At 45.2% G+C, this 14,675-nt stretch overlaps 1 protein-coding gene across 7 annotated transcripts in view; it reads left to right on the forward strand.

The window, feature by feature from the left end:
- Nucleotides 1-14,675, forward strand: part of SH2D4A (SH2 domain containing 4A) — an 82,847-nt gene that overhangs the window by 18,695 nt on the left and 49,477 nt on the right. For all 7 annotated transcript variants that reach the window (XR_012417114.1, XR_012417115.1, XM_065518970.2 and 4 more), the window contains 2 exons: nt 437-596; nt 2,188-2,359. Coding sequence is in view for 5 of the 7 variants with exons in the window: in XM_065518970.2 (XP_065375042.1) it covers nt 437-596; nt 2,188-2,359 (332 nt within the window). In the remaining 2 variants the exon portion in view is untranslated. The remainder of the gene's footprint in view (nt 1-436; nt 597-2,187; nt 2,360-14,675) is intronic.

A 14,675-nucleotide genomic window follows, 5' to 3' on the forward strand; every position in this document is an offset into this window, starting at 1 on the left:
CTACCAAAAATACAAAAATTAGCCAGGTGTGGTAGCAGGTACCTGTAATCCCAGCTGCTTGGGAGGCTGAGGCAGGGAATTGCTTGAACCCAGAAGGCGGAGGTTGCAATGAGCCAAGATCATGCCACCTGACTCCAGCCTGGGCAATAGAGCAAGATTGTGTCAAAAAAAAAAAAAAAAAAAAAAAAAAGCACGTTCAAAAAACATACCCCTAATATTTTTAAAACAAATATTTTCACTGAAGCTGCCTTTCACTGCCACCACTGCCATTGCCACCTACAGATGTTCCTGAGCAGTTGGAAGTTCCTTGTCTCATCTAATATTAGGGTCTTTGAAAATATATATATATATATTAGATGAGAATATAGGGAAATAGTAATCTATGACTAAAGTTATTTGTCCAATCTGAATTTTTTGTTTGTGTGTTTGTTTGCAGAGAATGGCAAATCCGTTCATTGGAAGCTGGGAGCCGATGAGGAAGTCTGGGTGTGGGTGATGGGCGAACACCATCTAGATAAACCCTATGATGTGCTCTGTGATGAAATTATTGCTGAGAGGGCCCGGCTGAAGGCAGAACAGGAGGCAGAAGAGCTCAGGTATGTGATCTGCAAACCAACCAGAGACTTACAGACTCTCCAGACGTTAGAAAACATTGCAAACATGCCCCTTGTTCCCAGTATCTGGTGGGAGAGTGGGGTTGGGTTGGAGGGTCACGAAAGTCATTTTGGATCTCTTTGGAAGGTTGACTTAGGCTTTTGGTCTAAAGACCTTTTGGATCTCTTTAGAAGGTTGATTTAGGCTTTTGGTCTCAAGTCTTTGATAGCACTAAAGACCTCATGAAAGTCTTTAGTGCTGTCAAATCCGCTGCTTCCTCTGCCTGCTTGTCATTCCGGTTTTGATCTGTATGAGTGTGTGAGTTCCCCAGTGATCACCCGTGGCTGCACTAGAGTCATGTGAGAGCAGTGCAGGCCGACGCAGCTGAGTATCGGGAACATATGTGAGAAATGCAGTGACTGTGCAAGCTTCAGGTCTTTCAAGGAGATCACTCAGATACAGGCGGCTGGATAATCAGGCTCTTTAGGTGCCTACACAGTGCAAGGTACTGGGAATTGAAAGAGAAACAGGGAGCTTCCAGTCTAGGAGGAGAAGTAGACAGATGCACAGCTCACTACGGGCAGTGCAGGCTGTGATTTGGCTATAATGAAGGTATAAACAGAGTTTACCAAGCATAGGTGGGAACCTATCATTCCGATCCACAGACGAGGTGAAATCTGAACCAAACCTTGAAAGGAGTGGTTTTCTAGCTACAGAAGGCCAAGAAGGAAAGTGCAGGCAGAGGGCTTAACCAAGGCCCCTAGACTTGACTACGAATGGTTCTTTGGGGAATGATGAGGTCTTCTGAGCATTTGGAATACCCTTGGGCAACTGCTTCAGAGGCCAGATTTGGGAGTTTGGACCTTATTCTGTGGACAGTGAGGGTTTTCAATAGAGAAGTGATATCAACTGCAGATGTAGGAAGGTAACTCGGAGGGAAACTGAGGCAGGTGATGGCACTCCTCTGCTGGGTAGCTGGGGTGCTCTGGGTGTCCTTCTCTGGCTCTGCACAGTGATGTTGACAGCATTACTCTGAGATGCTGAAGTGGAAATTGGGACAGACATGAGGACCACAGTTTAGTTCCCAAGGGCTAGGGATGCGAAGCCGACTCTGTGGCACAATGGATGGTGCATTGGACTTTCAAGGGCTGGGATGCTGCCCACTAGTGCCTGTAACTTTAAAACTGTCAATGGACATATGAAGATAAAGGAATTATTTAATGATCGATTGGAAGGAGATGGTATGTTCTAATAGGTTAACTTGTAAACCAGGAGTTGGGCAGACCAGGATGCAGATTTTGGCTATACCAAAATCTTGGGTGGTCTTGGGTGAATTACAAAATTTCTTGGAGCTCTTATAACAAAGTGAGGATGACAATGCCTTCCTCATAGGGTTGTGATGAGGATGAAGTTAACGTCTTTACACTGAGGGAAACTGAGGCAGGTGATGGCACAGGGCCCAGCATGTTAGAAGCACTCAGTAAGTGGTGTCTGTTACTGGTTCTCACGTAATTTGAATGTCAACATCTGCTTTGTAAAAGCTCTTCCTGTTGCAGAATGGTTTTTGAGAATGTTACTTTTGTCTCTCTTCAGAAAAACTCACTCTGAAGAATTCACCAATAGCTTGAAAACAAAATCACAGTACCATGATCTGCAGCCTCCAGATAACCAGCAGACTAAAGACATCTGCAAGACAGTGACAGAGAAGGAGGAATTGGAGCAAGGATCTAGCCCATCCCCAACCCTGGAGGACGAGAAAATCCGAGTGAGTCCTTCCTGTCTCTAGGTGCGCGGAATTTCATCACGGGGGAGAAAAAGCTACTGAGGCCACTGAGACCACTGTGGCCGAGTGTCAGGATCCTCCACTGGCTTTGCTGGGAGAAATTCCTCCTAACTTTAAGGTCCTCTTGCTCATGTCCCTTGGGGGATTTACCTTCCCTGCTACTTCGTGAAAAATAAAGCACCCCTATTTCGTGAGACTGAAAGTACCAGGCGAGAACGCTAGGAATGCAACTTGGCATTTTAAGATATTTTCAGGTTCTCCCCATTGCTGCCCCATTATAGGTCTTCCGTTACAGCAGAGGTTGGCAAACATTTTCTGTAAAGTGCAACATAATAAATGGTTTAGGCTTTATGGGCCATGCCGTCTTTCTCACAGCTATACACAAATGAATGATCATGGCTGTGTTCCAATAAAACTTTACTTTCAAGGACAGGCAGAGGGGCAGATCTGGCCTGTTCACGATGTAGATTACTTTCTACCGAGTCTCCACCTTTTTGTTGCCGACTCTAAGTATCAGTGCTCGTTTGGCTTCATTGGCTCTGCCTGTGACTGTGGGGACAGTTACTTCCCCAACATAATGAAATTTTATACTCAGAATTGGTATGAATTCTCTTATGGTTCAGGTGGTTTAAAAAACTCAAACATAATTTGCTGGTTGGATTATAGTTTGGGAGAACAATAAAACTATATTATGAAGCACCTTATTCTGCCAGGAATTTAATTACAACTGAGAATTAACAGGGATTTACAGTTGTTTGATTTCCATCCGTGTCTCCAGCCCTGCAGCACTGGTTGTGTGTGCTTTTGACTTCTTTGAGGCTATCAAATGGGAATACAGATATCTCCTGCTTCCTTCTAGGGCCTAGTGAGACTCTGATAACTAACACGGTCAGGGGGTTATTCCACAGCAAAGCACACTGCTGAGTGTCTCATGTGATCCTTACAATAACATGAACTAGAGACATTTGTCCATTTTACAGCTGGGTAAACTGAGGCTAGGTGTGGTTGACCAACCTGCCCAAGGTCTTATTCCAACCCAGGTCTGCAGGACCCCCAGGCTATTCCTTAAATATTAACTATTAACTCCTTAACTCTTAACTCTCGTATTTGGTTGTGTCTTTAATATGAGGGCTATGAAGAAGCTATTTATGAAGGGCTACAAATATGAGGCTCAAAATATTTAAGAAGAAAAAATTCTAAATTTGGTTTTTCCTCTCAGGATCAGCCCTGGGCATGCTTCCCACATCCTCAGTGAGGCCTCCATGCCTCCCCAGGCGTGCTTTGCACTCAGCATGCGTAACACCAGACTCCCCCAACACGGCTCCCTTTCCCACACCCATAAAACCAAGAACAATAGCAACAACAAGAAAGCTCCTTCCAGAGTATTAATTATGGAGCTGAGTGTGGTTGCTCACATTTGTAATCTCAGTGCTTTTGGAGGCTGAGGCAGGAGGATCCCTTTTGAGGCCAGGAGTTTCAGACAAGCCTGGGCACAATCCTGTAGAGATAGTGAGACCCCCATGTCTACAAAAAATAAAATAAAAATAGCCAAGCATGGTGGTTCATGCCTGTAGTCCTAGCAACTCAGGAGGCTGAGGCAGGAGGATCGATTGAGCCCAGGAATTTGAGGCTGCAGTAAGCTCTGATTATACCACTGTACTGTAGCCTGGGCGACCGAGTGATACCCTGACTCTTAAGAAAAAAAGAAAGTTTTAAGTGTGTATGCTTATCTCTGTGCTTGAATTACAGTACTTTTTTAGATCTTTTTTTTCAAAAGTAGGACAGAAGATTAAAATGGAAATTAAAATAGATACCACAGTTATTATTCTTTAACCATCTCATAAATATTATATTGAGAGTGGCACTGTTCCATTCCTTAGGTGCCTGCTAAACTGTCATATGGAAGGAGATGGGGGCAGTGGAGAAAGAAACAATTAGATACAAGGAATACAGAAATAGATGGGTGACAGGTTTTTATATTTCTGCTTTTTATCTTTCCCTGTGTCAGAGAAGATGCTGTCAGGGGCTCCTGTGATATTTGCTGAAGTTCACTCTGACAGCGGGCCACGCAGCGAGGAAGCTGATCTTCACAGCTAGCGTGAGCATTTAAAGAGGTGTCTGCTACCTCTTAGACAATTGACTCGATGGTACATTTACATTTTTATTGTAAGTTCTGTATATGTCACTATAGTGGCCTGAATATTTATCCCCCGAAATTCATGTCCACCTAGAACCTCAGAATGTGAGCTTATTTGGAAATAGATCTTTCCAGATGTAATTAAAGTAAAGGATCTCAAGATGAGATCGCCCTGGATTTAGGGTGGACCCTAAATCCCACGACAGGTGTCCTTATAAGAGGAGAGCCAAGGGAAATGTGAGAGAGAGTGTACTAGTCTGTTTTCACGCTGCTGATAAAGACGTACCCGAGATTGGGCAGTTGACAAAAGAAAGAGGCTTACTGGACTAGTTGGGGAGGCCTCACAGTCACTGTGGAACGTGAAGGGCACGTCTAACATGGCAGCAGACAAGAGAAGAGAGCTTGTGCAGGGAAATTCCCCTTTATAAAACCATCAGATCTCATGAGACCCACTCACTATCACAAGAACACCGTGGGGAAGACCCGCCCCCATGATTCAACCGCCCCCCACCAGGTTCCTTCCACAATACATGGGAATTGTGGGAGTTGTAATTCAAGAGGAGATTTGGGTGGGGACACAACCAAGCCCTATCAGACAGAAACACTGGGAAGAAGGCCGAGTGAAGAAAGAGGCAGAAAGTGGAGTTATGCTGCCACAAGATGGGAGCCACCAGGAGCTGGAAGAGGGAGCACAGCCCTGCCCAGCCTTGATTTCTGACTCTAGCCTCCAGAACTGTGAGAGAGTAAATATCTGTTGTTTTAGGCCACCAAGTTTATGGCCATTCCTTGCAGCAGCCCTGCATAGTGAATGCAGTTACTTCTCATTGACTTTCTCAGAAATGTTTCATTATGCTACCCTAATTATTAAATAGTTATTAAAATGGAGAAGCAACCGTTTTAGAGAGACAGACCTGCTTTCTGGAAAACCAAAAAAAAAGTTGAATCCTGCATCCCTCACCTCCTCGTGCTGTAGCTTTTAGCTCTTGAGTTTCTCCCGCTATAAAAAGGGGATAAACCATCTATTTGTTAGGCAGAATAATGGCAAATATATCCACACTTAGATCTCTAGGACCCACGAACACGTTACTTTACGTGGAACAGGGGACTCTGCCTCTGGGACCGAGGTTAAGGACCTTGAGATGGAAGATTATCTTCGAATATCCAGGCAGGCCCAGCTAATCGCATGAGTCCTTAAAGCAGAGACTCTTTCCTGGTTGAGGTCAGAGGGAGATGTGGCTATAGGATAATGACAAGAGACATGTGATGTTCCTGGCTTTGATGATGGAGGAAGAGACCATGCATGAAACAAGGAACGGAAGCAGCTTCTAGAAGTTGGAAGAGGCAAGGAATCGGATTCTCCTTGAGTCTATGGAAGGCACGCAGCTCTGCTGACACCTTGATGTTGGCCTAGGGTTGGGTCTCTGACCTACCGAAATGTATCCTAATTTGTGTTGTTCAAAAGCACTGAGTTTATTATAATTTGTTACAGCAGCAATGGAAAACCAATACAATCTGGTAGGATTTTGTGATGAGTAAGTGAGGTATTGTATTAATCAGGGTTCTCTAGAGGGACAGGACTGATAGGATAAACGTATATATGAAAGGGAGTTTATTAAGGAGTATTGACTCACACGATCACAAAGTAAAGTCCCACAACAGGCCATCTGCAAGCTGAGGAGCCAGGAAGCTGGTCCAAGTCCCCAAACCTCAAAAGTAGGGAAGCCAACAGTGCAGCCTTCAGTCTGTGGCTGAAGGCCTGAGAGCCCCTGGCAAACCACCGGCATACATCCAAGAGTCCAAAAGCTGAAGAACTTGGAGTTCGATGTTTGAGGGCAGGAAGCATCTAGCACAGGAGAAGGATGGAGGCTGGAAGACTCAGCAGGTCTAGTCCTTCCATGTTCCTCTTCCTGCTTTTATCCTAGCCATGCTGGCAGCTAAGTAGATGGTGCCCACCCAGATTGAGGGTGGGTTTGCCTTTCCCAGTCCACTGACTCAAATGTGAATCTCCTCTGGCAACACCCTCGCAGACACACCCAGGAACAATACTTTGCATTCTTCAATCCATCAAGTTGACACTCACTATTAACCATCACAGATATTAAATACTGAGCACTTATCTCAGTGCCTCCAAACACATATCAGATATTTAGTTAGCTCACTTTCCTCTTCCCTATACATTTTATTATTTTTTTTCTTTTTGAGGCAGGGTCTCACTCTCCCCCAAGGGTGGAGTGTAGTGGCACAATCATAGCTCACTGCTGCCTTGAACTCCTGGGCTCAAGCAATACTCCCTCAGCCTCTCTAGTAGCTAGAACTACAGGCACAGGCCGCCACCCCAAGCTAATTTTAACAATTATTTATAGTGATGGGATCTTGCTGCGTTGCCCAGGCTGGTCTTAAACTCCTGGTCTCAGGTGATCCTCCCACCTCAGCTGCCCAAAGTTCTGGGAGTACAGGTGTAAGCCACTGTGGCCGGCCCTTATATATTTTTCTTAGCTTAAATATATCGACAGTGAGGAGAGGATCCCAAGGTTGACTGATTTACTCATAACATATTTTGAGTACCCAATAGGTGCTAAGTATTGAAGTTATGATACTGGAGTAAAAGAGCATCACTGCTCTCATGACGTTTTAGTTGGGGAGGGAGAGGGAGACATCACGTAACATATAATTTCAAACAGTAACAAGTGCTGCGACATGAGGGATAGGTTTCTCTTCACACCAGTTACAGTAGCACTTGGGCAGCTCCATGAAGCCAAGGATGGCTTTGCAGAGGACATAGCCCCTAGGGCTGGCAGTTCCAGCTGAGGAACAGTGTGGCGAAGGCTCCATAGCTGGCGGGAAAGCGGGCTTTGGAGGAGCCAAAGGGGCCAGTGTGACTGGAGTGCAGAAGCAGGGAAAGCATTGTGGGGGGAGGGCAGGGCCAGACAAGACAGGGGCTTGGGGGCGACTTACGTGTTTTGACTCTTTTCAAGAACAATTGGAAATTGTCAGTGATTATCGAGCAAGGGGTTGAGCTGATCAGGTTTATATTTTGAAAAGGAGGGATCATTCTTGCATCAGGGAGGGTGGAGGAACAAGGTAGCATGACCAGGTTTCTAAGCTTAGATGCCTGGGAGAATGAGGTGTCATCAGGATGGACAGGCGTGTCTGGAGGAAGAGCTGATGTTAAAGGAGAAGATTATTCTAGTTGAGATGCATCAGGATTTCCCAGGCTACTTGCAGCAGTAGTCGTGGTGGATACACGCTGATTTTTTTCTTTTTCTTTTTCTTGTTTTTGAGACAGGGGCTGGCTCTATCACCCAGGCTGAAATACAGTGACACAATCATAAGCTCTCTGTAGCCTCCAACTCCTCGGCTCAGGTTATCCTTCAGCCTCAGCCTCCTGAGTAGCTAGGACTACAGGCACATGCGTGGCTAGTTTTTAAATTTTTTGTAGAGACAGAGTTTCACTGTGTTGCCCAGGCTGGTCTTGAACTCTTGGGTTCGAGTGATCCTCCTGTCTCAGCCTCCCAGAGTGCTGGAATTACAGGTGTGAGCCACTGCACCCAGCCAGGCTGATCTTACACATGTGATTTAGAGTTCACAACACTTTTTCTCATCGAGTTATGTCTTTTCACAACACTCCTGTGAAACAGACAATACATTACCATTTCTTTTGTACAGATGAAGAAACAAATGTTCGAAGAGATTAAGTGATTAACCCCAAAATTACAGTTAGAATGCCCTCATTTTTGTATGTCTACTTTAATCTCCACTCTCATTGTAACTTTGATGTATTTAAAACAGAATGCATCACTGCCCCCAGGCCTTCTCCTTTAGAAGGGAACTCTGGTTTCTGGTGAGAAACCAAGACTGGAGCTTTAGGACGCATCCCACGTGTTTCCAAAATGCAATTCAGATTTGCACAGTAAGGATTAAAGATTTCCAAATTTCTGCTATAATTTATTTTAACTCTAATATCTAAAAGCATATTGTCATGTCTTCAAAATTGCATTGTATACACAAGGCCCAACATCTGTTATAAAAAAATCTTCAAGCAGTTTTTATTGAAGTTAGTGACCATAATCCTTATCTGAGTAACTCTGGGGGGATTTAAAGAACAATCAGTCTTCCAGGATTATCAACAATATCCAAGGGAAATCAGCTATAAATTTATTAAAGTAAAGCTGTCTTGTTAGATTTGTAGTAAATTTCCAATGAAAGATCATCACTAGAGTCCAGGTGCTGTGACTCACGCCTGTAATCTCTGCACTTTGGGAGGCCGAGGCAGATGGATCACTTGAAGCCAGGAGTTCAACACCAGTTCAACATGGCAAAACCCTGTCTCTACAAAAAACACAAAAATTAGTCAGGCATGGTGGCGTGCACCTATAGTCCCAGCTGCTTGGGAGGCTGAGATGGGAGATCACTTTAGCTGGGCAGGCGGAAGTTGCAGTGAGCTATGATCACGCCACTCTACTCCAGCCTGGGTGATAGAGCAAAACCCTGTCTTAAAAAAAAAAAAAAAAGATCGTCACTAGAAACTGTGCCCCATTTTCCAATAAAATACTCCAGACCTGAATCAGAATGCACTTCTTACCAGTCTGATCTAAAATCTCCCGAGGGCTGTGGAGAATGGGTGAAAATTAAATTCAACCCAAATATTGATGTGTATTCAGCATTGTAGACTCTCTTGTGGAGGAGTCAGTTTCTTTTAGGAGGTAGTGCTTGTGGTTAACAGGGACCCTTTTTATTTGTACTGATCTATCAGTTGCTGCCTGAAGAAGTCCAAATAATGGAAAAATATCGGGGTTGGGCTTGGGCATGAGAGTATTCAGTCTTATGCACGTCAGGGTACACTGGATTTCTGCATTTGTATCAGTAGTGTTTTTTCAACTCTGCTGTGATTATCTCATGGAAGGAAGGATTGAAGCAAACATGTAGTCAGAGTCCCCTTTGAGCTTATGTAGAACTTGGGGTAAATCCTACAGTTACTTCTTCATTATCCTTCCTCTTTACTCACTAGTATTTTGAATAGGATGAAATCAGGTTAATAGGATGCCGAGGCCAGCCTCGAGGGAAGAAAGCAATACGTGGTAAGAGCATAGCTGGGAACCCGGATGCTATTTGGTGAAACAGACAGATTTGCCTTAGTGCTGGTCATTGGGATGATAGTGGTTAGATATAGGTAGCCCTGTACACATTTGGAGAGATATACATTCGCGATGTTACTTCATCCTCACAACTGTAGGTGTGAAACAGGTATTTTTATTCCTGTTCCGAGTGGGGAGATCAGGGCAAGGGTTTGATTCCCAGGTGGAGCTGGGTCTTCCACCTTATTCAGGTCCTTCTTGTTATCTGCCCCAGGGAAGGTAGTCTCGTCTGCATCTTAATGATCACACTGCTGGGATTAGAGGTTTTGGGCTTTTCCCCTCCACTAGCAGTGATACTTTAGACCAGATATTCTTGGCTTTAAATTAAACAGAAAAGCTTTTTCCTTAGGAAAACATGGAGAAGGGGGAAGAGGAGGGAGTCGGGTTTGGACAAACAGACAGGATTAAATCTACCTTCCTGGACACCTTGAGCCAGTCTCATTCACCTGGGTGGTGTTTTTGCAGAGCTCACAGCTCTAGCACGCTGCTCCTGTCTCCGTGTGCCTTGGATTTTTAGAGCAGCTTCTCTGCCCGGCACTGCGAGAGGGTTGCGTCTGTACTGCTGGGTTTGTTACCTATGCTGACTGTGCAAATCTCATAACCCTCTAGAACCTCTGTTTTTGCATCTGTCAAAACGGGGAATTAAAACCAGGTGTGGTGGCTCATGCCTGCAATCCCAGCACTTTCGGAGGCCAAGGTGGGTAGATTACTTGTGCCCAGGATTTCGAGACCAGCCCTGGCAACATAGCAAGACACTGTCCCTACAGAAATAAAAATAAAAAAATAGCAGGACATGGTGGTGCACACCTGTAGTCCCAGCTACTCCAGTGGCCAAGGAGAGAGGATCGCTTGATCCTGGGAGGTTGAGGCGTCAGTGAGCTGTGGTCACACCATTGCACTCTAGGCTTGGCGACAGAGAGAGACTCTGTCTCAAACAAGCAAAAACTGGGAATTTAAAAAGACTTGCCTTGTTTATGTCATGGGTTTTTGGTGAAAAAAAAGTTGACATAGTAAAAAATGACATGAGATAATATGTTTGGAAATTCTTTGAAAACTGCAAATCCCAGTCCAAATCTAAGGGGTTATTTTAACTAGGAACACTAGAGATTGCCCCTCCCCTGTGTGACCGCCTCCTACCCAGGGGCTGCACACTTCAGTGCCCAGCGCTGTTGGGCTGCATCAGTCATTCTCTGAGCAAATATCCATCAAGGTTTAATCTGTGTAATGACAGGCATTACGGCGCCACGAGGGGGGCACGAGACGAGGTTTTCATCTTTCAAGAGTCTTAGGCCCTGAAAAGAGCAGCAGTGAGTGCTCTGTAGGGCAGGATTGAATCCCATTCCAGGAGGCCAGTGGCCTGTTCACTGGTTTGTGGAAGGCAGGGCTGGAGGGCGTGGCAGAGAAACGCAGAGAGGCCTGGGGGAAAGGACTCTGCAGTCCTGGCCGGTGAAATGTCCTGGGTAAGAAAGTGCAAAGCCTCGTGTGTCCGGGAGGGAGGATGCAGGGGAACAGTCTGATGGGGGTAAAGGGCTTTGACTGGGATGCAGAAAGGTAAGTCTGAGGAGATGCTAACAGGACACCTTATGGAAGAAGAGTCAGGCTTGTTCCATGTATTAGTTTTCATCATGACTTACCCTAGTACCCATGTATTGTCTCCCAGCTCCTCAGGTGGGAAATCTGACATAGCAGGACTGGGTTCTCTGATTAGGGTCTTATGAGGCTGAAATCAAGATGTCAGCCATGATGGGCTCTTATCTGGAGGCCCTGGAGAAGAATCTGCTTCCAGGTGTATTCACGTCGTTGGCCGAATGAACCAGCGGAAGGCCCTGATTCGTTACTGGGCATCAACCCGGGGCCAATCTTTGTACCTGGAGCCACCTGCATTCCTTATGCTTTCCAGGTGGTCCCTCAAGCAATGGCAGATTGAGTCCTTCTCCTGCTTAAAAGCTCTCTCTGACTTCCTCTTCTGCTGTCTGTCTCTGACTCCAGCTGGAGAAAGTTCTCTGCTTTTGAAGAGCACCTGTGATTAGAATGGGCCCACAGTTAATCCTGGATAATCTCATTTTAAGGTCCATAGCTAGTAATTAATGTCTGAGGAATAACAGATTTACAAGTTCCAGATTAGGGCGTGGGTATCTTTTAAAGCCATGACACCTACCACACCCCTGTAGGCTGTCGGGTCAGTAGTACAGGCCTGCCACCCCTTATCCAATACATCTGGACCCAGACGTGCTTTAGATTTCAGCTTTTTTCCAGATTTTATAAAAGAAATACTGAGCAGGTACTATGTAATATATAATGCCTCCCAGCAAGGTCTGGGGCAATACTCTGTAAACAAATGCTGTAAATACTGTAAATAGCCTCATGTTCAAGTTAGGATCCTCCCTGATATGAGTTACATATTTTCAGAGCTTTTTGGATTTTAGAATTGTTGATAAGGGAGGGTGGGCCTCCAGTCCATTTTTGAGCTATGGTAATACAATGAGAGCAAGTGGTCAAAAGAACTGGATTTTCATTTTGACTTTGTCTCTGCAGGACTTTTGTTTTCGTAATCTATAAAATGAGAGACTTTTAAATTGTTTAGTGACCATAGAGCCCAGGTGCAGGTACTTCCAGTGCTGCCCCTGGGAGAGACATCACTAATCAATCGCAGCACTCTCTCCTGATGAGCCAGGACAGGACCTCACATCCTTGTCAACAGGGCTGCAGGCAGCCAAATGGAGCCCTAGGAGTTAACGGCACAGATGGACTCTGTTTGCTGAGGTGATTTCTCAGAAGTTTCAGTCTAGCTCTAAACATGCAGATCTTAAAGCAACAGTCGATGCCTGTACAACAGGAAGAATGTTTTTTCCTGTCACTACTGGCTGTTAAGGAGGGTTGCCATACTGTTTCAATGAATAAGCCACACCACAAGGTCTAGACTTTTGTATTTGAGCAGCAGTTAGGCAGGGGTGTGATAGGCAAAGCCGGTGGTATGTGGCAAGGTCAACTCAATTTTATTTCTGTAAATAAGGCACAAACGATGTATTCTTTGGACAAGTGGCATTCCTCTCCTGAGCTGGTTTTCACTGCAGCCCTCCCCTCCAAGACTCAAAACATATCTTTTGGTCCGCCTGGGTAACAGCTAATCTTCTCACATACAAAAATGTAGAGAGCTGTACCTTCCTGCCATGCAACAGTTTCTATAGTTTTAACCAGAACACCAAACCACCCAATCTGTAGGTTTGCGTTTGGATATGATTTTATACCAACGTAACCCAAGTTATATCTTCATTAGTAAATGGCTTCATTCAAGGAGATCCCTTACAGAACAAGGGAAGACTTGCCCCAGTTCTAAGAGTGAAGAGTTTCTGCTTCACCCTGAGAGCCATGACAAGCAAATCTTGAGAATCTGAGAATTGTTTGGTGGCTGCTACAGGCTTTGGAAACCTTAAGGTCCAGGCTCAGAGTATCTTTCTACACGTGCATGACAGTCTTTACAAAAGATTTTCTAAGGATACATTTTTGTTGGTTTAAAATTTTTATTATACCAAAAAAATATCCAAAAGTAAGACGGCCTGAATAAGTACCAGATACCTGGAAACCATAGCACCAACACAGTAGAAGATCTCTAGTTAGGGAATGGAAGTTTCAGTCCTTACAGGCAGCTCTGAGACTTGGGGCAGTACCCTGTAAGGCAGGAGCCTCTATCCCTGGGGTACCACTGGTCTGTGATCTGTTAGGAACTGGGCCACATGGCAGGAGGTGAGCAGCAGGCAAGCAAGCGAGCATTACTCCCTGGGCCCTGCCTCCTGTTAGATCATCAGCAGCATTAGATTCTCATAGGAGCACAAACCCTATTGTGAACTGCGCATGTGAGGGATCTAGGCTGTGTGCTTCTTATGAGAATGTAATGCCTGATGATCTGTCACTGCCTCCATTACCCTCGGATGGGACTTTATAGTTGAAGGAAAGCAAGCCACCGATTCTGCATTATGAATTATGATGAGTTTGTAATAATAATAGAAATAAAGTACACAATAAATGTAATGCGCTTGAATCATCCCAAAGCCATCCCTCTGGCGCCCCCTATCTGTGGAAAAATTGTCTTCCACAAAATCGGTCCCCGATGCCAAAAAGCGGGGGACTGGGGATCAGTTTCTTCTGTAGATGTTAAATTTAGCAACACTGACCCTTTACAAAGGAAGCTGATAAAATGTATAAATAGGAGAAAGCAGCTTGCCCAGTATTGTCTGATGGAAGCAGCAACAATTGCCTCCTGAAGTCCTTGAATTACAGGATGCCGTTCTCTCACCCCCAACCCACATCCTCTGGCAAGTATGTAGAGCAATAAAAGATGTTCTTATCAGGAGCCCAGGCTTGGTCCTTCCCATTCTTCAGATGAAGAGTTGGAGGCCAAAGAAGGCTGTCTGGCTGCGTTTTCCAAGCTGAGGAGGCTGAAGTAACATCTAGATTAGAACTGAGTATATGGTTTTTATTCTGCAAAGCTGTTGCCTTCTGCAAAATCGCTGGCTTGTCCTTATTTTTTGGCAGTGGTGATGCAGCTGAGGAACCTCTGAAGTGATGCTCTGCTTAATACCGAGTCAGTGTTGTGGTTCTCCATGGATCACAGCGAACACGCAGGGTTACTGGGTGCCTACACTGAACTGGAGGTGCTGGGGAATAGCTGGGTTTCTCTGTCCTTCTGCCACGTTTTGAGACATGCAGGTTCAGAGCAGATGCCATTCCCAGTTAACGATGAATGTCATGGGGAGTTAATGGGACTCAGAGAAAAAGACAGTGGTGTGCTGTGTGAACAGACTCACCCGACCTAGGGGAGTTTGGGTATGAACTGCGAGTCCCCTGCAGCTGAAGAGACCCTTAGGGGACCCTCTGTGTGGACAGCCATCTGAATGCAGTGATGTCCCCCGCCCCCAGTCAGAGTCATTCCGCGCCTGGTTGGGAGAATGGCAGATTCTGCCAACTCAAAGATAAGCTCCTCTGTGTTTCTCCGCTTGTATGTAATTTGTAGGCTTGGAACTCATTA

This window comes from Macaca fascicularis, chromosome 8, assembly GCF_037993035.2.
Source record: "Macaca fascicularis isolate 582-1 chromosome 8, T2T-MFA8v1.1".
NCBI classification, from domain to species: Eukaryota; Metazoa; Chordata; class Mammalia; order Primates; family Cercopithecidae; genus Macaca; species Macaca fascicularis.